Below are 26,135 nucleotides of genomic sequence, written 5' to 3' on the forward strand. Positions count from 1 at the left end.
GTAGACGTCATAGCCTTCCCAAAACAAATGGGTGTTTTTCAGGGTGTTTTCCCCCATTTCTGTAGGAGTATCCAAGAACTGCACTAAAAACAGTAGAGCCCATGGGCTGCTCTAACTTATGCCCAGAGACCACCTTGCACTTAGCAGCCCCTCAGTCGGTGGAGTGCAATGTTGTGCTTGATGCTATTCCCTGATATGCACTGTGTGAACCTGATGCAAAGCCCATTAAAGTCAGTGGAATTCTTTCCACAGACTTCAATAGGCTTTTGGATCAGGCCTTAAATTCCTTGGCAGTAACTGAAGATGTGGCCCAATATGACCCTGCATATCATGGCTAATTCAACTCAGGGCTTCTATCTGAGAAAATATTTATGAATCAGTTTTTTGGGGGGGTTTCCCCACATATAACCATCTCTGGTCCTTACACAAGCACATTTCATTGGCAGCTTTGCGTGTGCAAGGTGTACAAAACTGAGCTCTACAGTGTACAGTGCAAGTGCGTATCTGCAGCTGGGTGACTTGAAAGAATGTTGTGCTTGCGGAGGGTACATTTTCTTTTGTTATAAGGAAAATTCTATTCATGCCAAAAGACGAGAAAGGGAGGTTTCTGACTGAGTCTACAATGTAGGCAAGACAAACAAAATGTTTGTTTTGAAATTGTGCAAGAGTGAAAAGGTCCTTTGAAGACAATGTGGGATACATCATTAATCCTAGAATGCAGAGGAGATCATCTCCTTCAGGCACGAAGAACTTCATTTGCAACACTGTTCACAAACTTAATACCCCTCATCTGTTACCGGGTAACTAGAGTATCACAGATCCCGCCAAAGTTTATGACATTAAGATTAGCAAGGCTTCTGTTCCTGTTAAAACGGACAGCTGCAACAACCTCAGAATGCCAGCCAAATGAATTGTCATAGGGCCATCTTTTCCTCTCTTTACCCTCAGACCAGTGCAATGAGGATTAGTAACACAGAGGATTTCACAGAAACTCAGTGCCTGGGAAAACTTGCTTTCTAAATTGAGTGCTGGCAAATCAACTTTATAAACAGTGTCTCATTTATAAACCTGCATGTAGCTCTGAAATAGCAATGTTCTTCCTTCATTAGGCATGGCAACAAAATATACAGCAACCCAAGAGCATATGAGCTTTTCATCAGCTTACACGTGATCCTTCTATTTAATGGTTTCAGTAAGCTTTATGTCAGAGGTCGAATTGCAGCAGATGCAAATCTAATTGTGGATGTTATAGGACAATGAGAAAATGACTCTCTACAGATACAGGCTCAGATCCTGAAAAGGTACTTAGGCCCCTAATTCCCACTGAAATCAAGAGGTGTCTCAGGGGGACTTCCAAATCCCACTCCCAATACTTCCCCTTCCATTCACCATTACATGGACCACATCTTTAAGATTGTGTGGACACCTCTCTCCCATTCATGATAATACAACATCCCTGGAGCAACTGCAGCATTCGTTTACATGGAAAATTAATAGCAGAAACCTATTAGATTTATTTTAGCAGGTCTTTTAATACGAGTTGACAGGTGCAGGAGAATTAGCACCCTGGGCAACATTTTCAGAAGTGTTTAAGTGACTTAAGAGTAGAGCTGAGTGAAATTTTTTTGTCAAACTTTTTTTTGGTTGGGGGAGGGGTAAATAATGCAGATTCAACATCATCACACTGTTTTGCAATTTCATATCAGTTATGTGTTGTAAAAAATAAATGTTGAAAAAGCCAGAATGTTTGTTTTACCATTTTGGAAATGAAACATTCCAGTTTTTCAGCGCACAATGGCTTTGTTTCAAAATTTCCTTCACGTTTATTGAAAACAACTTTAAAATGTTAAATGCTCAAACCCCCAAAACAATTTTTTCCCAACTTTTCAATTCACTAAAAAGTTTTTAAAAATTGTTTTCGATTCAACCTGAAACTAAATTTTCCCCCAATTTTTTCAAAATTGCTAATGAATTGAAAAATCCACTTAGGCTAAGTCAATTTTTAAAAAAGTCCTTGGCATTTAGGAGTCTAAGTCTTATTGGCTTTCAAGGAAACTTAGGCTTCTAAGTACCTAAGTCACTTTTGAAAAATAGGGCTTAGACTGTGAAGTCACTTAGATGCTTAGAAATTTATACTCTCTGTGGCTGACCAGCGGAGCTCCAATCCAAGGGGCCAGGTCAGTGGGTTAGGTAAGGCAGTAAGGCAAGGTCAGGCCACACAGCAGGGCAGGATCAGGTGAGATAGGAGGATGGCAAGGTAAAGTTACACAAGGTAGCGAGGCAATGCAGTCGAGGCTGCAACCAATAGGCAATGGCTTGTTGCTCAGGCCAGCTTCTTCTTCTTGTTGGGGTCTTTATAGAGGCCAGGTATCCAATGAGAATGCTGTCTGTCCAGCCAATCAGGGGCTAGGGGCATGGCTGTTGTGAGGCCAGAGGCCTTGAGCTCTCCAACTGTTGGTCAGGAGCAGTGATGTAGTGTACTATCTTGTCACAGAGCTGGCGTCCACCATCAGGGTCTTGCCACCAGACCACAAGCAAGAGCTCCACCAGGGGTCACGCACCACATTTTGAGAACCTCTTACTGAAATCATGCTACATCAGAATATTGAAACGACCTCTTTGGCACTGGGAATCTCATATGTGTTTTACATAGACCCAGGATGAGAATATTCCTGTCAACAAATGATATATGAAAGCCGTTGCAAGGGAAATAGGATATGGATAACTCATTGCAAAAGCACTGTGCTCAGCATGCTAGTATACTTCAGCTCTCCTGCAGCTTCCTAGGGATGAACAGAAAAGTCTGCATTTTGAGACAGGAGAACGCACATCACAAACCAGTTAGAATGCCAGGCCTTTCACATGTGCCATCTACCACTTTATAAAGGATAGTCCTTGGGGCAGCGATTCTTTGCTGTGTGCCTTGTGCAACACAAAGACCTTTATATGGACTAATACCTAGTCTTTTATATGGACTAGTGCCTTTTGATTCTTTGAGGGTTTTATTTTAAAGAAAAGAGCTATTTCCATTTGAAATGCAGCCGCTGAACTCATGCACTAGCTGTTATTTTTCACAAACAGGCTTCCAAAGAAATTCACTCATATGGCTCAATACGCTGCAGTAACCAAGCACCAGGAGTGATAAAAATGCTGTCAGATCAGTTCATTGTTTTCTGCCCCCCTCTAAGAAAAGACTATTCCTGGCTGAATGTCTGTTCCCTTCCCCCCCCCCTCCCCCCCAAAAAAGACAAAACAAAACAAAAACACAACATTTCTTATTTCATTTGCCTAGTTGACACTTGCCTCCAGGCAAGTTCAGACCTGATGTAAGCCGATGTGGTGAGGGGGGTTACCGAACCTAAGGGAGTGAAGGTGCAGTACGGTGGGGCATGCTCCAAGTGGAGGATCTGCTCAGAAAAAGACTCTGACAGTCAAGCAGGGAGGGAGGATGAATGAGAGACAGTTTGAAGGGAGGAACCTAGTTTGCAGCTTCTGAGGACAAAGCAGTCCACAGGAGAGGGTCTGGTAAGGCCCAACTGCGAGTGTAGGGGCCTGCCCCTTTTCCCTCCTACACACACTGCTGATAGAGCATAACTGGAGACTAGGAAGAGAGCTGGAATGATTGAGCTTCTGGGACTGATTGGGTACTCCAACTGGGCAGGAAAGTAGGCTGTGACCACACGTCAAAGAGAAGAGAATGCCGGAAGGTAGGAAGAGGCTGGTCAGGTGCACCAGGAAGAGGTGACAAGACATTCCACCCCTCTCCCCATTGGGTCCTAGGCCAGGACCCAGTGCAGAGGGAAGGCCTGGGTCTCTTTATCTTTGTCAATCTGTCCAGGAGAGCTCTGGAGTACTGGGGAATTGATTGGCTACAGTCTGCCTGCTGGCCCCAGAGCGAAACCTGCTATGGGGTTGAAGGATTGTCAAGCCTTGGCCTGGCCACTAGGCATGCTGGCCCCCAAGTGAAACCTGCTCCAAGGTGCAATTCCATTTAACTTACTGGTGCTACTCTGGCTTTATAGCAGTGTAAATGAGATCAGACTCTGGCTCTGCGTCCCTTGAGTTGGAGTTGCAGGGACTCCTAGTGGAAGACTGAATCACAACAATTTATTATATAGAACTGTGCCTTTGCTTGCAATATCTTATTTTTCTGATGATGCTTCATTTAACATAATGCTCAAGGATGGAGATTAAAGCATTTCAGGAGATGATCAATTTGTATAAATTTAGTGCCGGTGCCTTGGGTTTCTGTGTTTTGAAAAGATAATTGAAGTGTAAAGTAGCTGAGACACTGACACCAGATTACTCAATAGATATTTGGGGTCTGACTCTGCTGTCATTGAGATGAGGCTTACACTGGTGTAAATTACCTCGATTGCGTTACTCCTGATGTGAGAGGCGCGCCAGAGACAAATCCCAAAACAAATCTGTGTAGAGTACTGGAGAATGCCAGCCATCAGCTTTACTTGGGAAGTTGGAGTTTTTTTAAATGAAAATTTCTAATAAAAAGCCACAGAATTCATTGTTTGTATAAGCAAGTGAGGCTCCAATGAAGTAATTCTGTGTTACCCCATATGAACATATGGGCTATGAATTTAGCCCATAGTCTTTAAGAGAATACAAATGCACATATAAACACAGTATGGAGACAGCACTGTTTTCTCCTTTTTATCTCTGCTATCACTAGCTAATATATACATACAAACCTAGTAATGGTCAGTATGAAAAACCAAGCTACTTCATCATTTAAACTCAGGGATCTCATGACCTGACACCCTATTGCATTCCAAATATGCTACAGGTTATGCCATATGCAATTCCCATGTAGAGAAATGAAAGTTTGTGGGGATGAGAGAGTTTGAATCTAATCGGTTGTTTGTTTGTAATGCATTTATCTGCTTCAGCTTCTAGTTCTTTCAGAAGTGAGTGTCAGATGATCGTCTTCATCCAGAACAGATACTTTCTTCTGTAGGCACATTTATTAGATTCATATTCTAAACAGCTAAACCTGAACATTGGTGGCTACATAGCAGGCTACTTGGCCCATGAAAACCCCCCACATGTTTTTGCTGAAAAGGTCTACACAGCTGGTTTTCATCAGAGCCTTCCTCCTTTGGGAATCATGTGTTTCTGTGATGCAAAAGCAAGAGATAGGCATATGGAAAGGAGAGAGAATAAGTCACAGGAGATAATAATTTACACAAAGAGAGAGCATGTGTAGCCTTTGCCCTGTGGTTTTACATAACTTTCACTCAAAACGGGATGCTAAAACGTTTGTATTGGCTGTGGTAGCCCTTTGGTTATAGAGTAACTGAGGTAAGTAGCAACAAACTGTTGCGTCAGAGTAGCTGAAGTAGCTGTAGCTTCTAGCATACACTTTTATTGCTGCATTAAGTCGTATTGTAGATCCCTATAAAAACGTAGATTTTGTTACCCATTTCCTTACACGGATGTACAGCAGGGCACATTTATTAGCTCTCAATACTCATCATAACATCTAGGGAAGTTTTTTTTTTTCCCTCATGGTCCAGACTAGGATTAGGAAAAACTGAAGTAGTGACAGTTCCTCAGAAGGCTGTCCCAGGTATTACATGAAGATCCAGTGCATGCTGGGACAGGAAGCTTGTGGAGTGAGAGTCAGTTCTTTGAAGACAATGAGACAGGTTGGATGTGTTGCATATGGCTCCTGGGGGGGGGGTGTCACATGACTGTGCTGCCAAAATTTAATGAGCTCCTGCTGTTTTGGGGTCTGAGAGCAACATTTGCTTAAAATCAAGTCTGAGCTAAATGGTGTTTCTAGCCAGAGTACTTCATGTTTTGCTGGATGCGGGGGGAATAGGGCCTCAGTAGCAAATTGAAGGGTAGTTTCCCCCCTCTCTCCCCCAGAAACATAGCAGTTGGTACAACCTGGTGCATTTTAAAGCAATAAAAGGGGAAAGATGTTTCTCAGCATTATTTTTATGAATCATGGATATCAGTAATTCTGGGAGGGGAGTATAGCAGTATGGTCCCATGGGCTCCTGCAGGGACAGTCACATCACTTCCACTCACTCTTTTAAATCACTGCATCTAGTACTGCTCAGATAGTGTGTGCACACCACATTGCCAGAACGTGTCATTAAAAAAACTAGATGTGGCAACGTAAAATGGCTGTGTGGTCTTCAGTGTCCTCTTTCGGAAAGTTTGTTTATGGCATGGTTAACATAAGTCTTGATTCCTCTCTATGCGTGCAATGAGTTTATTACACCATGTATTGCACAGGAAACAGCCCATCTATTACATTCACACATGTATGCAAGGGGGTCATCTAAGCCAATCAGTACCACTTAGACCAGTGGTGGGCAACCTGCTGGCCGCACATGGCCCGTCAGGGTAATCTGCTGGCCGGCCGCCATACTGTTTGTTTACATCCGCCCGCAGATCCCAGTGGCTGCAGTTCACCGTTCCCGGCCAGTGGGAGCTGCAGGAAGCAGTGCAGGCCTGGCCACCGCTTCCCGCAGCTCCCATTGGCTGGGAACAGCAAACTGTGGCCAATCGGAGCTGCGGGCGGCTGTGCAAATGTAAACAAATGGTCTGGCGGGCCACCAGTGGATTACCCTGATGGGCCCATGTGTCACAGGTTGCCCACCACTGGCTTAGGCCACAAGAACATAAAAATGGCCATAGTGAATTAGACCAACAGTCCATGTAGCCCAGTATTCTGTCTTCTGACAGAGGCCAGTGCCAGGTGCTTCAGAGGGAATGAACAGAACAGGGCAATTGTGGAGTGATTCATTCCCTGGTGTCGAGTCCTAGCTTCAGGCAGTCAGAGGTTTAGGGACACCAGATCATGGGGTTGCATCCCTGACCACGTTGGCTAATCCTCCATGATTTTATCTAATTCTTTTTTGAACCCAGTTATAGTTTGGGCCTTCACATCATCCCTTGGCATCGAGTTCCACTGGTTGACTGTGCATTGGATGAAGAAGCACTTCCTTGTGTTAGTTTTAAACTTACTGCCTATTAATTTCACTGGGTGACTCCTGGTTCTTGTGTTATGTGAAGGGGTAAATAACATTTCCCTAGTCACTTTCTCCATGCCATTCATGATTTTGTAGACCTCTATCATATCCCCCCCCAGTCGTCTCGTTTCTAAGATGGACAGTCCCCAGCCTTTTTAATCTAGCCTCATATGGAAGCTGTTCTTCACCTTTAATCTTTTTTGTTGCCACTCTATGCTTTTTCCAATTCTAATATATCTATTTTTGAGATGGGGGTGATCAGACCTGCATGCACTATTCAAGATGTGGGTATACTGTGGACTTATATAATGGCATTATGATATTTTCATGTTATCTATCTCTTTCTTAATGGTTCCTAACATTCTGTTAGCTTTTTTGACTGCCACTGTACATTGAGAAGCTGTTTTCAGAGAACTAGCCAAAGTGATTGCAAGATTTCCTTCTTGAGTGGTAACAGCTAATTTATACCCCATCATTTTGTATGTACAATTGGGATTATGTTTTCCAAGATGCATTACTTTGCACTTATTAACCTTGAATGTCAGCTGTCAGTTTGTTGCCAAGTCCTCCAAGTTTATTGAGATCCTTTTGTAACTCTTTGCAGTGAGTTTTGGATTTAACTACATTGAATAATTTTGTATAATCTGCAGACTTTGCCACCTCACTGTTTATCCCCCTGTTTTCCCAGATCATTTACAAATATGTTGAACAGCATTGGTCCCAGTACAGATCCTTGGGGGACCGTGCTATTTACTACTTTCCATTGTGAAAATTGACCAATTTTTCCTACCCTTTGTTTCCCATCTTTTAACTAATTACTGATCCATCAGACGACCTTACCTCTTATCCCATGGCTTCTTATTTGCTTAAGAGCCTTTGGTGAGGACCTTTTCAAAGGCTTTCTGAAAGTCCAAGTTTACTATATTGACTGGCTCACCCTTGTCCACATGCTTGTTGACCCCCTCAAAGAATATTAAATTGGTGAGACATGATTTCCCTTTAAAAAAGCCATGTTGACTCTTCCCCAACATACTGTGTTCAGCTGTGTGTTTGATAATTCTATTCTTTTACTATAGTTTCAACCAGTTTGCCTGGTACTGAAGTTAGGCTTACCGGCCTGTAAGTGCCAGGATCACCTCTGGAGCCTTTTTTAAATATCGGAGTTACATTAGCTATCCTCCAGTCATTTGGTACTGAGGCTGATTTAAGTGATAGGTTACATACCACAGTTAGTAGTTCTGCAATTTCGAATTTGAGTTCCTTCAGACCTGTTGGGTGAATACCCTGTGGGCCAAGACTATAACAGGGTCCAAAAAAGAACTAGATTTATTCATGGGATAGGTTTCAGAGTAGCAGCCATGTTAGTCTGTATTCGCAAAACGAAAAGGAGTACTTGTGGCACCTTAGAGACTAACAAATTTTTTTGAGCATAAGCTTTTGTGAGCTACAGCTCACTTCCGAAAGCTTATGCTCAAATAAATTTGTTAGTCTCTAAGGTGCCACAAGTACTCCTTTTCTTTATTCATGGGATAGGTTCATCAATGGCTATTAGCCAGAATGGGCAGGGATCGTAACTCTGGTGTCCCTGTTTGCCAGTAGCTGGGAATGGGCGACGGGATGGATCGCTTGATGATTACCTGTTCTGTTCATCCCCTCTGGGGCACCTGGCATTGGCCACTGTCGGAAGACAGGATACCGGGCTAGATGGACCTTTGGTCTGACCCAATATGGCCATTCTTATGTTCTTATGTCCTGGAAATTTATTACTGTTTAATTTATTAATTTGTTCCAAAACCTCCTCTACTAACACCTCAATCTGGGACAATTCCTCAGATTTGTCACCTAAAAAGAATGGCTCAGGTGTGGGAGTCTTCCTCACATCCTCTGCAGTGAAGACTGACACACAGAATTCATTTAGCTTCTCTGCAATGGCCTTGTCTTCCTAGAGCTGAGGTGCCTGAACAATTTGAGTAGTGGGGGTGCTGAGAGCCATTGAACCAAACTGTAAACCCTGTATATGATAGAAACCACAGCTGTACCCCCAGTTCCAGTACCTATATACTTGAGTGCCCCTTTAGTACCTTGATCACCCACCCTGCTATTAAAGCCTGCCTGTGAGATATGCTGAATCAGTGCATTTCCCAGGGCAATTGATCCATTTGTCCGTGGGCAGCCCTTCCCACTTTCTAAATCAAATTCAGGAAGTGTAACTGAAAACAGACAAGACTAGCTATGAACTGTGCTCTCTTGAAATGCCATATAGGTTTTGCAGTCCACAATGGTGCACCATCATTACCAGTGAACGTAAACTGTACATCTGGAGGTGACTCAGAAATGTGATTGGATATTCTTGTGTCAAGTTCATGCTGAGTATTATCATCTGACCAGCAGTGTGGTTTGTGGCATAATCCTAATATAATGGGGATTTTTCACACCAGCATTCCAAAATACACTGAGCAGATTAGCAGCACCCGTTTGCAGTATAACATTGGTCTGTTCTGAAAGCTAATTATAACCCTAGCCTTGAATTAAAACAATCCTGTTCTACAGGAGGATACAGCAACATGAACTAAACATGTTAACCACCCTTATCTGACTATAGCTCTGATACAGCACTCAGATATTACAGTGCTGGGTGTATAGCAATATGTGGATGGAGAGCTGAGACAGGATATGGCCAGACCAGATTTCTGTGAAATGAGTTAATGCTTACATGATAGCATCACATGGTTGGCGTTTATTTTGGGAGAAGTGTACACAAACCGCTGGATATCCTTGCATTGCTTTAACTGGCTCTGTAGATGCCAAGGATTTTTAGATTCATGGGGCACAGATGGGATTACTAGAAACTAATGATTAATAGTAGGCTACCTTTCAGTGTAAGTAGGTGCAAGGACATTTTGTCAGTTTGAGGAGAGTGACATTATTTCCTATAATATTTTCAGTGATTACTTGACTTCTTAAAGTTATCTGTGTGCTTTCTTAAAGTCCTTGTTTAACTCAAAAGGGATATGCTTTCATTTCTTATCAGCTGATGTTAGATTTCCACAGGTCTTTGTTTTTGTGAGACTTCTATCCCTTTCCCTAGGTTTTGCAACTTTGCATTGCCTCTGTCCATTTGTCTTTCTGGTCTCTCCCTCTTCAGTTGTTTTTGCCTCTTTTCACAAACCACTGGAAAATTCAGAACAGGGATTTCCTGTTCTACTGCAAATTGCACTGATCCCTGGATATTCTTGTTGCAGTACGTGCTTTGCTTACATAGTGAACATCAGGAGAGTAGCAATTTATTTTAATAAAGATAAGTGATTAGAATTTTGTTTGTTTCTTTTAAAAAGTGTCACTACAAATATGTATGCATGTGCAGTCAGCAGTATCTCCAGGGACGAGAACTGTCATGTCATACATACCATAGCTTAACGTGAGCAATTCTAAATGCCAGCAAAGATCTCATCATTGTCAGTGTTTTGAAACCATTTTGATCGGACAGTATGTGAGCTAAATAAAGAGTTTCAAGAAACTACAACCAACCACAAAGCCTGTTTCATACAGAGATGAGTGATACAGAGATCATCTTGTGTTCCCCTTAATAAATGGGCATGGTACTGAGATGCAGTGCTTATCACTGTGGCATAACCACAAAGGCCCCAATTCAGAAAAGCTCTTAAGCACATGCATAAGTCCTATAGACATCAATGGGTCTTAAACACATGCTTAAAATTAGGGTCCTAATCCATATAAAATGGAACCAGTTCTCCATTTCCTACTACAGAGGTGCAGCCTACAGAGACTACAAGATTAAAGGCTTTCCTGAATCTGGCCATAGATTTAAACAATTTGTAACGAGAAGCACGTATTTAGGAGCAATACTGCAAGCGCTCCTATGAAAGGGAGAAGTGTCCTTGCTCAGTAGCTGTGATCCTTTTATGCATGATATTTCAGTAATATCAGCTTGTCCAAAATGTCCCATCAAATGGCAGTAAATGGCTTTTAAAAAAATTAATTCATTTAGTTACAACTGAATGGATCTGTGCTGATTGAGTTCTCAGATCTCAAGGTCCTAAAGCAGCCAGGCTGGGGTAATGTGTAATGTATCCAAAACTAAGTGGCTACATTTGCATCCAGCAGACATTACAGAAGGTGGAAGAAATGCAAGAACTACTGCAAAAGGAACTAACAGTAGGCCTGGATTTCCAGCATGTAAATTGCTGCTGCTAAGAGTACCTAATTCTTACTGGCAGATTTTGGGAAAGTAACGTATTAAGTCTTTGAGGGCTTGAGAGAGGCAGATTGTCTGCTAGATGGGTTTGCTGATGGGATTTTTCTTTTTCACAAAGGGTTTACTAAGTGTAATTATTATCTTTTGAGAGACTTGAACAGCATTCTCTGCAGTGGCTTCTGAAGACTCTAAGAGGAACATTTCAGTTAATCATTTTGAATGCTGTTGGAGTTCATTTATAGATCTCTGAGGTCAAAAGGGAATTTTAGATCATCTAGTCTGACTTCCTGGATAACACAAGCCTTAGAATTCCATCCGCTTACTCCTGTATTTAGCCCAATAAGTTTGCCTAAAGCATATCGTCCAGAGGCAAGGCATCCTGTTTCGATTTGAAGACAAAAAGAGATGGAGCATCCACCACATCCTGTCGTGGCTTGGTCCAATATTAATTTCTCTCTGTTAAAAAATTGGGCGTTCTTTTTATTATAAATTTGACGGGCTTTATCTTACAGCCACTGGTTCTTGTTATGCCTTTCTCTGCTAGATTAAAGAGCCCTTTAGTACCTGGGGTATTTTCTCCCTGGGATAATCCTTAGAAAATGTCTGTGTCATGAAACTTCCATGGTGGGGTGGGGGGGAACACCGGTAAGTGTACAGTAAGGACCATTTTTGCTCTGGCAGGGAGATGTCCTAAGGGAAGCAGTACATTTTCCCCTCTCTCTAAATTCAGCTGATTCTATGACCTTGTTTGTGTAAACTGAATGCCATTGTTTCATCTGCCTGTTTTATGTTCCCTTTGCAGAATCGTCAAACCTTTAACAGCCTTAGCTGCCTTAGCACCTCAGTAGACGACTGTGCTCCGCAGAATCAGTTCTGCCCTGGTGTCAACAGCCCCAAGTCATGGACAGCATCTCCTTCCTCCTCTGATGTCATGCCAGGCAGGACACCAGCCTGCACCCCTGTGCCAGAGCCGCACTCAAACGCAGAAGAATGTAGAGTTAGCAAAGACGACTCCTCTTGGGAAGAGTCAGATTATTGTGCCACGGAAGACGAGAGCAGTAGAAAAGAAGATGAAAGAGCTTCATGGAAGAGTAGTGGGACAGGGGGGCGGAATGTCTTTCCGCTAGATGGTGAATTAGACATTGAGCAAATAGAAAACAATTAAAGGATGTTGTTTGCATCAGGGTTTGGGGATGTGAATTAAGAACAGGGAGTAGTAGAATCTCCTAGGTTTAATCCTCGGGTTATACTGTATTTAGGCATAAAAGCAAATCAATGTTCTCGTCCTATCAGCAATAGGAGACAAAAGCAGCCTTGCCAAAATGTCATCAGGTATCCTGAGAAATTTTTTTTTTAAATCTTGAAATTCTACATAACTACTGTAGCCAGATATCAGCTAGTTTGGTTAAAATAGCCCATGAGGCTTTGGAAAGAAGCATTCTAGAGCTCTCCAAACTGCATTCCCCCCCCTCCATCATTAAGTCAACAGCTTTTAGTAAACTTGAAATTGCAGCTGTTGTAGTAACTGCAATTTCTTAGTGAATACTTGTGTTTAGATATTTTTTTAAGGACTGGAAAATAAAGTACTGGTTTTGATTCACAAACTAGGTACTGTCTAGTACAGAGAGCCAGACTGAGAGGGGCTATGTTATGCCTCACTGGGACCCTCATCAGCCTGGACTTCCCGGGCAGCAAGATATAAGGAATGTTTCATTTTAACTGATTCATACCCCCTCTTCTGATTCCATACTGCACCTTAGACACTAGGAGAGGAGAGATTGCAAGGGGCTGATGAATCCTTAGTTTAACATTTCATCCTGGAGATCATTATTCAGCTCAAGTTTGAATTAGGGATCTTATAACTGAAACCTTGCAGTCGTTACTTAGGCAACACTCCTAAAGTCATAACCACAGAACCATCCCATATTGCCTTGTCGTAAAGCCTTTTTAGTCCTGCAGTCATCAACAGAGCCATTAGAGGGAAATCACAAGCATAGTGCTTGACATTTGATCATGATCACAGCAAAGGATTTATATTTTCAGTTTCCCTATTTCAACGAAAGCAGAGGCTAGGGAACGCACAATAAAAACAAACCCTCCTGGGGCCAGATCATCAGCTGACGTAAGTTACCTTTGACATCAATGGAATTATGCCTGTTTACACCAGCTGAGGATCTGGCCCATGTCTCAGTGTTTGGGAACTTCAGATCAGTGTTAGAGCTGTGCCGGGCATTAGCATAAAAGCAAATGCTGCTGTTTCCAAAAGAAATTGCTATTAGACTCAGCTGCTTTAGTGTTCTTCCTTTCAAGCCTCTCTTTTAGACCCAGTGGAAAAATAGTCCAGGTTTCTATTGGGCTTGTGAAAGAAAGGCTTTTAGAAGAGGCAACTCAGTGTTTGGCAGGTAACATGAGTGCTAATGGTGACTGTTCTGATCTCGCTCGCACACCAGTGTCAATCTGAGTACGTCCAGTGTAGTCAGTGGAGCGAAGCCAGTAGAAAACTGGTATAAAGTGAGATCAGAATTGGAGACTTAACAATAAAACAAAACAAACATCCCAACAGGCTCAGATTTTCTTAGATGTCCTTGTCTGGTGTGATAAGAGTACATTGATTAAAGCCTTTGTGCTTGTCGGGCATGTCTGGCAGGTAACAGAGTGAAATTCTGACCCAGAGGCAAAACTCTCATTGACTTTCATGGGGGGAGGGGGGGGCAGAATTTCACATTTAGTTTTGCTGAAGACAGAAGGTACTTCATCACTGCAGGAGAGTCCAAGTGAGTCATCCTCCTCTTTTTGAAGAACTCTTGTGGAAGCCTGTCCAAGGTTTCATACACCAGAACCTTTTTGATTACTCCTCTGCTTCTACCTACATCTTGCCAGCCTTTTCTCCAGTACTTCTTACTTCAGGGATGTGATATTTTTTTTTCTTTCTTTTAAGGGTTCATTAAAAAAAACAACACAAGTTTGTTTTAAATTTGGCATGGAACTCATAATGACTGTGAGCTGACCTACAGAACGCTGCCGGCACAAAGCATCTGGTGCAGCATTCGCTCTGTCTAAACTGCTGGACAGCTTGACCTTACTGCGCTTGAGGATTTCCACAGCACCAGTGCTGTACAGGGCTTGTTGCCAATGGTCATCCATGTTGTTAGGGTAGATGCAATAGGTGTGATGAGAAAATTGCTTTCTGGTCACTTAGGATTGGTTTTATCCTGTGATTTACCAAATCACAGAAATAAAACATGTACATTCAGAGAGGGTTTAAACCCTGTCCCGCTAACAAATACAGATTTTCCGTGCTTTCGTTTGGCGTGTTTTACTGTGAAATGGTTTGATGTAAAATGCAGTATGATTATTTGACAAAGTAAGCTCTCAAGATGTTGAAAAGCCAGGTAGCAGCACTGAAAGCTTCCCCTTTCCCTGTCCCCATTTTTAGCAACGATAAAGTGGTGAACATTAAGTTTATACAATTTATCATACCTTTTACCTTGGTAAAATAAGCTGTTCACTTGCTAAGAGGTCTATGAGGAAACAATCTTTTCTTTTTTACTTATAGGAGAACAATAGCCTAGATATGGAATTTTAACCACATCTTCTTATGTTACTGCACTTTTTTTCTGCAGTGGTTCAAGATGTGTGTAGCATCTAGTATCACAGTGGAATCCATCCAGTTGTGTGGCTTCATAAAGTGTCCAGTCAAATTGCATAGAGTGTTTTGTTTGTGACAATGTTAATTTCAGCTCTCTCTCTAGATAAGGTGCTGGCACACAGCGGAAGCCAAACAAGTAATCATTTTGGGGGGATGGGCGAGGCTTTGATTTTTATTGTTCGGGAATTAACACAGCTCTGTGAAAACAATATTTTGTTCAATGCATTAATCAAGAAAACACACCTTGTCTAAATCCTTTAGGCACATCGTTTGGAAAGCGTGCAGTCAGAAGTTTGTATGCCCAAGTTGTGGGTGCATAAAGGTGATCACGCACACATTGACCCTTGCATTCAGAAGTGCACCCTGTGACACATGCATCACACTACCTGGGACCCATGCACTTTTGTGTGCACACTTTTAAAAAAGACACACTGACAAAATATCAGTTTCCTCAAAAGCAGACTATCTATTCCGTGAAACCTCTAAAGCAGTGGGTCTCAACCAGGGGTACGTGTACCCCTGGGGGTACACAGAGATCTTCCAGGGGGTACCTCAACTCATCTAGATCAGTGTTTCACAACCTGTGGGGGCATGGATGGGGGTGGCGGGGGTTGCAAGTGCAGGGTGGGTATTAGGGGGTGGCAAGCAGGGCAATTGCCCAGGGTCCCACGCCACAGGGGGCCCCAGAAAGCTAAATTACATGCCTTGGCAGCGCTCGGGCTTGAGCGCCAGGCAGCAGGGCTCAGGCATCAGACTCCTGAAAGGGGTACAGTAGTCTGGAAAGGTTGAGAACCACTGCTCTAAAGGAACGGGCAAGAATAAGATGCTTTGGGGTAGTGCCCTTCTCGTAAAGAACTGCTACTCAGTTCATTCCGGGATGGTCTCTTCTGCTGGAAGATTGCCTAATAAGGGTGGTTTCTTCACTGTATGAGAGAATACTTTGTTAATGTTTTATTGTCTATTTTATCTTTTATAGCCACACATCATACCATTTGGCTTCAGTGACTATTTTGAGTCTTCCTGTGAAAGTGAAATGACTGGTATTTCCCCCCAAATGATAGTTCCTAAACTCTGCTGGAGGCATAGCTCTGAGACATCATTAACATCCAATCAGCTACCAGCTGGACTGATCAAACAGTGTGCAAACGCTCCCAAATCCTTTACTGTCAGTTATGGCTCCTGAACTGTTAGTACTGCCCCAGCTTCTACAGCACCAATCTTGTTCCCATTCCCTCTCCTCTGTCAAGAGGTTGCCTCTCAATACTGTGTATCCCGCTGCTGCAGATCCTTCTTTCTGACCTCTACAGCTCCACAGAGGTCAATATTCCTAAGCCTGATAGCTCACAGATGCAGTGGTGCAGCGGTTCACAGATGTAGTGCATTGGACCATCACCACAGTGCTTCTAGAGTGTCTCTCTAGAACTATCTAGAGTATCTCTTGTTATGCCGATTTGTGAAAACCTGGACTGACTTGTTTTTTATTTGTTTTCTTTTAGAGCTATTGAAGCACTCTGGTATTTACATATCTCCGACTTTTAATTCATAAGGGCTTTTATTTTTTTTAAAGGGCTGCTATGTCATGTTAAAACATGCACAGTAGGAAAGTGACCAGATGGATCACTACCCAACTGTGTTCAACATAGCAGGCGCATACAGTTTACATTGCAGCACAACCTGTTTGCCTTACTAAAGATGCTTCTACAATGAGCAATGGCCTTAGATGGGCACATTAGCATAGACACAAATGACAATTAGCAACAATTTTAGGCCACAGTGGTGTTCTGTTTTGTTTTGAGGGTTGGTTTTTTGTTTTGTATGATTTTTGTACTGATTTTCAGGTTAATAAAGCCTTACTTTTTAATTTTTTTTCCTGTAGAGGTAAAACATTTCCGGATTTATATGTATATTAAAACAATTTTAAAAAAATCTGAACTATAATATTGTATGTGGGGACATCCTATTGATTGTAAAATTAGAAGGTGTGTTGCTCTTCAGAACATGATGGAAGCTCAGCAAGATCTTAGACATGCAGTGACACCAGCTTAAAAACAATGGATCCCTATGGTGAGGATTTCTTAGCTTTTTAGGACTTCACCAATATTACACAGATGCTTTGAATAACCCATATTTCAAATTCCTACCATATGCAAGAGTCTGGCACTATGGAGCAAATGATTTTATATGCTAGGTAATTAACAGTCTAATCATCATGGAGATAGACTGTGACTGATTTGGAACATGGATCAATTTGGACTACAGATATTTAATGATGACAACAAAATATCAACAGCAATAAAATTTCAGCATTCAATAAAATTATTTTTAAAAAGTATATTAGTGGATAATGTCCTTCTTGTTAGCACTGGTAACTTACTCACAGGGAATTTGCTGTGTATTTGCAGGTATAGCTCATTGAGGTTGTTCTATGAAAGATTGCAATACATCTTCATATGGAAAAAAGGAGACACAAAGGAAGTATTTGTAGAATAGATTGTAATTTCTCACATAATAGCCTATTTGGCCAATAAAGTTGTGTTTCAAGTGCATTGTTTAAAGATCCTGGATAAACAGGACAATGGACTTATGTAGGACATTTTAGGATTGTAGCAGTGCTTTACAGAGTCTGTTTTTGGTGTTTAAGAATTGAAAGACGATGACGGACAAAAAAAGCCTTCTGAAAGCTATGAACTGAAGTAAGAGTCTCTCCATGTTAATTGCACAAATGCAAATGTACGTAAATGTATACAAAGTTGGATTTGTAGAAGGTGTGATCTTTGTTCAAAGACTGTTCTTTCACCTGAAAGTCAAGAAGACTGCTGATTTGTACTCTCTCAATGACTTTATTGCACTAGAGCAACTCAGTCTCAGGAATTTGCTTGTTACTTTTACTATGTAAATAAAGCTTCCTGGTTCAATAACTGGTTGCCCAGCACTGGTCTTTGTTTATGCTTTGCTGTGTTTCTCCATTACCAGGGTACTACTGGTGATGACAGAAGACTTCCTCTGCTACTATAAAGACATGGAGCTTTGTGCTGTGGTTGTTAGGCTAGGTGGGCCTTACCAAAGGCAACAAGTACCTTTTAAATCTCCGGGAATAACCATGGTGCCTGAAAAAAAACAAGATCCCAAATAATCTCCCTCACACCTGTACACAAATAGGACCCTCCACATGACTTTCCTTCCTGTCCCACATGGAAAGAGGTTGGAGATCAACCACTGCTGTGATAGCTTCACTCTTTCCTCTAGACCCCACAGACACACCTATGCAGGTCCAGTTCTACAGTGTGGGAGAGGCAGAGACTAGCTAAAGTGGTGGACTGTTGCCCTAACAACCCTGCAGAAATTCCACTAGAAATTTATCAGTCTGGGACTCCTCTATCTTTTCCACAGGAACCTCTGGAGCAGCCTTGATGATGGGAAGCTATTGACCTCTTCCACATGGACTGCATGCATGTGGCTCCCAGTAGTCAATGGATCACAACCCTTGAGTAATGGTGCTACCCACATATGCCATGGTAGGGCTAGTATTTCTGTGTAGTTTTCCAGAAACACACAGATTTACTGTTGATGAACAAAGATAACAATTGAGTCTGTTCCTTTAAAGGAAAGGGAATCTAGTAACCTCCCCTCAAATAATAATTGGTTATCTATATTTGGGTTTAGAAGGGCACGTTTACTTTTTGCCCCCACTGAACTTTAATATAACATATATATGTTCATTTTTCTTACAGCATTAAAGTACAATACTATATTTCCTCTGATTTGCTGTGCATTTGTATCATATTTATATAACGATTTAAGAGAGTCAAGCAAAAAGAAATAAGGAATTGATGCACAGAACAAATGGATAATGGAATGACATATACAACACATACACAATTTGGTTCATGATATTTTGGGTGCCAGAAATAATTAAACCTTCTTTATAGTAGATGACCTGTACTACTTAGAGCCACTAGATAATTCATTGTTTCTGTGACACTTTTGATAGCTGTCTTTAATGAGGGTTTATGTTGCCCATTACCAGGAATTAGTACCAGTCAAGCTGGCTTCAAAAAAATGTCATATATGCAACAACAGCATAACATTAGTTTCACTGCGCACTTGTGGTGTCAAGTTGCTGTATCATTCTGAGATCAGGATGCAAAAAGAAGGTGAGTGCATGAGTACCAAAACCTTCCCTGGACAGCTGAATTGAAGGGGCAGATAATAATATTGGTGGGCTTATCCTAGACCCAATTCATCTATCAACATTAGGGCTGTAAATTAATAGCAGTTAACTCACACGATTAACTAAAAAAAATGAATCACGATTAAAAAAATTAATTGCGATTAATTGCAGTTTTAATTGCACTGTTAATAGAATCCCAATTGAAATTTATTAAATATTTTGGATGTTTTTCTACATTTTCAAATATATTGACTTCAGTTACAACACAGAATACAAAGTGTACAGTGCTCACTTTATATTATTATTTTTATTACAAATATTTGCACTGTAAAAATGATAAACAAAAGAAATAGTATTTTTCAATTCACTTCATACAAGTACTGTAGTGCAATCTCTTTATCATGAAAATGCAACTTACAAATGTAGATTTCTTTTTGTTACATAACTGCACTCAAAAACAAACCAGTGTAAAACTTTAGCACCTACAAGTCCACTCAGTCCTACTTCTTATTCAGCCAATTGCTAAGACAAACAAGTTTGTTTACATTTACGGGAGATAATGCTGCCCGCTTCCTATTTATAAGGTCACTTGAAAGTGAGACTAGGCGTTCGCATGGCACTTTTGTAGTTGGCATTGCAAGGTATTTACGTGCCAGATATGCTAAACATTTGTATGCCCCTTCATGCTTCGGCCACCATTCCAGAGGACATGATTCCATGCCGATGACACTCATTAAAAAAATAATGCATTAATTAAATTTGTGCCTGAACTCCTTGGGAGAGAATTGTATGCCTCGTGCTCTGCATTCTGCCATTTATGTCATCTTATAGCAGTCTCGGATGATGACCCAGCACATGTTAAGAACATAAGAACGGCCATACTGGGTCAGGCCAAAGGTCCATTTAACCTAGTATCTTTCGCCCGACAGGGGCCAATTCCAGGTGGCCCAGAGGGAATGAACAGAACAGGTAATCATCAAGTGATCTATTCCCTGTTGCCTATTCCCAGCTTGTGGCAAACAGAGGCTAGGGACACCATCCCTGCCCATCCTGGCTAATAGCCATTGATGGACCTATCCTCAATGAATGTATCTAGTTCTTTTTTGAACCCTGTTATAGTGTTGGCCTTCACAACATCCTCTGGAAAAGAGTTCCACACGTTGACTGTGTGTTGTATGAAGCTCATTTTAAGAACACTTTCACTGCAGATTTCACAAAATGCAAAGAAGGGTCCAATGTGAGATTTCTAAAGATAGCTACAACAATGAGGAGTCCTTGTGGCACCTTAGAGACTAACAAATTTATTTGGGCATAAACTTTTGTGGGCTAAAACCCACTTCATCAGATGCATGGAGTGAAAAAAATAGTAAGCAGAATATATATTATAGCACATGAAAAGATGGGAGTTGCCTTACCAAATTGGGGGGTCAGTGCCAACAAGCCAATTCAATTAAGAGAAGTGGCCGATTCTCAACAGTTGACAAGAAGGGGGTCAATACCAAGGGAGGGAAAAGTACTTCAAAAACAGACTCCAACGAGGAATTGCAGAACTGGAATTAATTTGCAAACTGGACACCATCAAATTAGGCCTGACTAAAGACTGGGAATGGATGCGTCACTACAAAAAGTAATTTTCCCTCTGCTGATACTCACACCTTCTTGTCAACTGTTGGAAGTGGGCCACCTTGATTGCATTGGCCTCATTAGTACCACTGAAGTAATTAACTAACCCTCACCACCCCCTTTCCATGTATTATTATTCCCACTTAAACAGGGAAACTGAGGCAGAGAACATTTAAGTGACTTGTCCAAGGTCACTCAAGAAGCCTGAGGCCCATTAGAACACAAATCTTCTGCATCCCAGTCCAGTCTAAGACACAAGCTCAATTTTATGGTTAAAAAGCAAAGGGAATTTAGGAGTTGCCTATTAATTCACAGTCCTAAATCAAGGTTACAAGGTTATTTGTTGAGAGTGACAAGCTAATCCCTGATAATTGCAGCCATACAACCAGACAAAACAGGCATCAGCTGACCTAAGGCCGAGTTAGGAGGAAGTTCTGAGGCAGTGAGTGACGCAGTTCAGTACCAGTTCTGTATGATTAGCTGACACATCCTTTCTCTTGAAGCTGTTTACAGGTGGGCATGGAGTTTCTATTGTAATCAGATGAAAGTTCAGGAAGGATTGGATTTGTAAGCGTTTGTGTGAAGCAAAGTTGTTTTTTTTTTTAAATAGTTACTGATGTTAAGGAAATTGTTTCTGATGCCTATAATCCCAGCTGATCAGAGACTCGAAGAGTAGGGACAGTTTTTCTTACCATATTGAGATGGGGAGGGGAGGGGAGAAAAGGCATGATCTTTAGGGTTTTAAAGAACTGCTTTCTTTAGTACTGAAACCAAAGCCAACTTCCATATGGGGTCCCGATTTTCAGAATTGCTGAGCCCCCAGCACTCCAAATGAAGTCAGTGGTAACTGCATGTGCTCTGCTTCTCTGAAAACCAACCCTGTGAATTTCTTTTAAGAAATGCTCACAGGAAGCTCTTAAAACAAGTGGAGGCGAGAATTAAAATGAGTAGGAATTCAAGCAACCTACCCCTCCTATCCTTTTGTGTTCTGATATTGACTAGGCGTTAGCAGATGAGGCATTCTACAGGCAGGTGGGATATTCGATATCATGGAGCAGTGTTTGAATATTGTAATGCCCTGGGTCAGTGTGTGACTGATATAAATAAAGTTAATAATGCCTAAAAAGAGATCTAGGGAGTGGACACTGACTCCATTTCAGCAATAAATCGTAAACTCAACTTAGCACTTCTCAGCAGCCATATTTGCTGCATGGATTCAGCTGGGCTGCAGAGAGAGGCATTTGACTTGGAGTGCCCTTAACATGACATTTACTGCAACATGCACTGTGCTATCTCCAGTAGATCTCCCAGAGGGAAATTTATCAAACAGATACGGGTCATAGGGTTCAGGTAGCTACAGTAGTTAGGGTGTGGTATGGGTGTTTGGTATCCAAGAGAATTGGAGGCCAGGATAGAAATAAATACTGCAAAGGAAACTAAGGTGATTGAAAAGCCCTATTTATAAAGTAGTACTGTGCCTTCCTGAGGAGGTAGAGGAGCTGATTAATGCAGCTGAAAAATCTTTTTAACTCCACACTCCAGTATACACCTATCTGAGTTATCTGAGATATGCTCTGTGCGCTCCACTTCCTATCATGATCTGGGTTGCTTTGTGGTACACAACTCTGTTTTCTTTAATCCACAGTTAAAGAGAACTGTAACTCACTCTCCTGAAAATCAGTGGCCCCTCCCCCAGAAGCCTGAGTGAGACTTTGCTTGTAAATGCAGTGAGCCTGAATACCAGCAGATAACACAGAGATATTCATTTAGACCATGGCAGGAGCATTACCATTCAGTTATAAAAGCAGCCCTATCCCGGTTCTGAAGGTCATGATAAAGTTTCACAGTAATAAGCTTACAGTGAAACTTTAGCACCATTTATAGCCAGGGCAATTTCTCCAGCAGAAAGGTATACCCTCCCCACAGTGCAAGAATGGAGACCAGGCACAGAGCATATTCACAGTCTCCTCTGCTAAGACTTGACTTTCAGGTCCACAGCAAACGTTGCAGCCTACAGAGGCAATAACACCAGTAGGTTATCACAACACAGCTTAAAATCAAATATTTTACAGTGATGGCTGGAGGACTGGTGGAGCCCAAGGCTCAGCTGGTATTTTACAGTAAGTCTGCCCCTACTGACTCTGAAGATTTAAGGCGCAAACAGCAGCATCTGGGAGAACTGAAATGCTTGGGGCAGATTTTGGTAGCAGGAAGAGAACTAACCTTTTCCTTCTGCCCACATCCCCCACCCAAAGACACCCCAATCCCACCAGCTCCCTGCATTTGCTACTCGTTAGTTGCCAACACCTCATTAGTGTTTGTTACCTAAATTAATTACCTTTTCTGTTACAGGTTGTTCACATGCTAAAACTTTAAAGTATTTAAATCAGTTCTTTGGTATTTAGAGCCACTGCTCTTGAATGGAGATGAACACAAAACAGTCTTGGAAGGCAACAAGAGCATACTTGATTGTTTTTGCTAACTTGTCCAGATGAACTGATTTGAATGTGATTACATTAGTCAGAACCCTCCACAACCCCTGGCCGTATAATAGCTGTGTCATTCCACTGTCTCTGAACATGTATTTGTACAAAACTCTCCAGAGTTTTCTAACTATTTTCACTCATTCTTCTGTTGTTTGTCACCTTCTCCAATATGGCAAAGGAGGGCCTGGACATTCATGACAGGGTCTGGGACTAGTGCGGAGAAGAGATTGTGGCGCAGCATTTTAGCACTAAGTTGTATTTGGTCAAACCACTTTAGTTAATATAGACAATGTGGGTAATACAGCATAGGAGTTAGCAGTTTTCTAGTGCTTTGTCTACTCCTTAACCCTCACAACACCCCAGGAGGCAGGTACTTAAGTGTTACTCTGGTTTTGATAGATGATGAAACTGAGACAGAAAAGTGAAGTGACTTGTCCAACGCCAAACAAAGTCAGTGGGAGACCTCAGATTAGCTCTCAAGGTGATGACCTGACTCCCAACCTTCTGCTTATCCCCCCATTGCTGTAAAAAGCCTCCCCACTGACCACTAGGTTCTTTTCTGGTGCATTATTAAGGTTCTTATAAGAACTTTAGATAACATTGCTGCACTGTGTGTGCAGCTGGCTAAAGCTTCATATTGTGTGTTCTATGAAGAGCTTATAGAAATTGGAGCTAGAAGAGACCTGTTACATCAGACAGTCCTTTCCCATATAGCAGTGCATAACACTCCAAGGAGCAGATTTACTAATGGTTTGTCCAGGCTAGTTTTAAATGTCCCGAGCAATGAGGTTTCTACCACTACTCTTGGGAAATTATGCCACAAAGTCTTATCTTGCACCAAAAGGGAGGAGTGTCTGTAAATAATAGGCCAGGTAGGGAATTTGCCATAGGGTAGCAGAACAGCCCTGTCTCCCCCAGTACTAAACACTCCCTACCCCATAAAAAGGCCCACAATTTCCTGAGTGCAGCTTCTTATGCACCTGAAGGCTCCCGTCCTTGACTGCACCAACTCATTCACAGCTGGGTCACTGACAGACTGATTAGGGTTTCTGTCTAGTTGGCTGGTTGCAGCTTTTTTAAAGGGGCAGTTCACAAGCCCTTCAGTTGAGCTCCTAAGGGACTGATCTTTTATAGACAATACCCAAGGATGCTTTATAATAGATCTGTGAGTGATGCCATGCCTGTCACTTGCTGTTGGGAGGTACTATCTGTACTTTTAGGGGAGACAAGACTCTCCTGACTTCCACTTCCAGCTCTTTTTGATCTCACCTAAACTGCTCTCACGAGCACATTCTTGAAGAAAAGAGGCAGCAAGCATTTTAATGTGGCCAGTACTGCTTTATCTAGAGGGAAATGGGAAATAAATTTCCCCTCCCAGCTCTGTGTATCTGTACAACCCTAGAACCCTCTCCCTAAGGAATGGAAGAGTTTCCATAAAACTACAGGCCAATAGCATTTGTTTAACCAGCAGACACACAACAGTAAATTTCCTCTCCGGCTCCCTAAAGGGACTGGGTCCTCTGGTAATAAGGACAGTTTTGATCACAGTTGAGTTAACTTCTCTGACCACTATCTTTTAGTAGCCAGGGCTTTCTGGAGACCTTCTATTCTCCTGTTAGCAGAGATCTCTCTGGTAGGTCTGTTGTCCCCTTTCACATTACCAGCAAAGGATATTTTGACAGGAAGGGAAATCCCACACTACAAACCATATGTTCTTAACTTAGGGCATTTTCCCTTTAGCTCTTTCACCCCAACATTTTCTCCCCTCTAGTATAAGCTTGAGTTTGAAACTCTCTTGGTGTGGATCTAGGCTGAAAGGAAATGCTTTGAAACCACGCTTTACTATTGAAAATGCCAGCACTAGTCTGTGTACATTTTTTAACCCTCTCTTAGCCTTTTCTTTAACTCATAATTTCCTTCATTGCCTTCACTTGCTTTTACTCATTTTACCCCAAGTTGTCTGTCTGATAAGGACTGGTAGAAAAAATTCCCACCCCATTCTCAGGGCCCAGTCATGTTAACACTGGGTTGCAAGTCCTTCAGTAAAAGAAGCAAGCCTCAAAATCCTGAAGACCCCTCTCAACCCCCAAATTTTCCCTTGGGAAATGATCTTGGGGAGACTTTAACACTCTGTAAAGAGAAATGAGAGGAGAATCCACGGTTAGAACCCATGTATGTGGGCTTAAGGGAGACAGTGTGGCCTAGTGGTTAGCACAGCTGAATTAGACTAAGAGTCCTGGGTTCTATTCCCAGTTTTGCTCCTGACTCTGTGTGACCTTGGGCAAACCACTTAACCCCTCTGTGCCTCTGCCTCCACATCCGTAAAGATCACTTAATGTTTCCTGCCTTTGTAACATCCTCTCCTGAGTCCCAGCCCAGTGCGCTAGCCACTAAGCCACATTCCCTCCCATAGCACGTGCTTTGTACCTTCGAAAAAATCTCCCCATAAATGACTGTGAGTGGAAACAATCAGTGTGATGTGACCAAATACAATAATGTTCTCACTTGCAGTTACTGGAATGATAGGACGAGGATCTTATATTTTCTTTCTGTTAATTTGTCCTTTTCGGCAGCCCTTTACACCCAGTTTGACAGGTAGCAAAACAGCTGTTCATTTTCTTATTTGCCTCGAGCTATTTGTATACAGGAACTTTGATGCTTTAAGACTTCTACTGAAGTGTGTTTCCCGTCCTTATCTTTGCCAAAGATGTTCTGTTGCATTTTTTCCACATTACCTCTATAACAGTATCATCCTGGCATCCAGTGAATTCAGACGACCACTGGCATCAGCACTGAATCACCTCTGTAACGTGGTGTGCAGGGCCCTTTAACGAACTGAAGTTTGCAGGCGCAGATAGTTGGGAATGCACCACATATGATCTCTTCCTTTAATCCTATTCTTAGAAACACGTGTTCCTGAATCTCTAAGAAATTGCCGGAGGTGCATAAAGGACGACTTGGTTGGCTGAAAACAACAAAAGAGTCAGAA

General features: G+C 41.9%; 1 protein-coding gene across 3 annotated transcripts in view; it reads left to right on the forward strand.

Moving 5' to 3' along the window:
• The window catches only part of FAM53B (family with sequence similarity 53 member B), a 130,885-nt gene extending 113,101 nt beyond the window's left edge, over nt 1-17,784 (forward strand). For all 3 annotated transcript variants that reach the window (XM_037903871.2, XM_043552491.1, XM_037903872.2), the window contains exon 5: nt 12,020-17,784. In XM_037903871.2, coding sequence (XP_037759799.1) covers nt 12,020-12,382 — 363 coding nt within the window. In that variant the 3' untranslated portion in view covers nt 12,383-17,784. The remainder of the gene's footprint in view (nt 1-12,019) is intronic.
• Nucleotides 17,785-26,135: the final 8,351 nt, after the last annotated feature.

The sequence above is a fragment of the Chelonia mydas genome, chromosome 7 (assembly GCF_015237465.2).
Source record: "Chelonia mydas isolate rCheMyd1 chromosome 7, rCheMyd1.pri.v2, whole genome shotgun sequence".
NCBI classification, from domain to species: Eukaryota; Metazoa; Chordata; order Testudines; family Cheloniidae; genus Chelonia; species Chelonia mydas.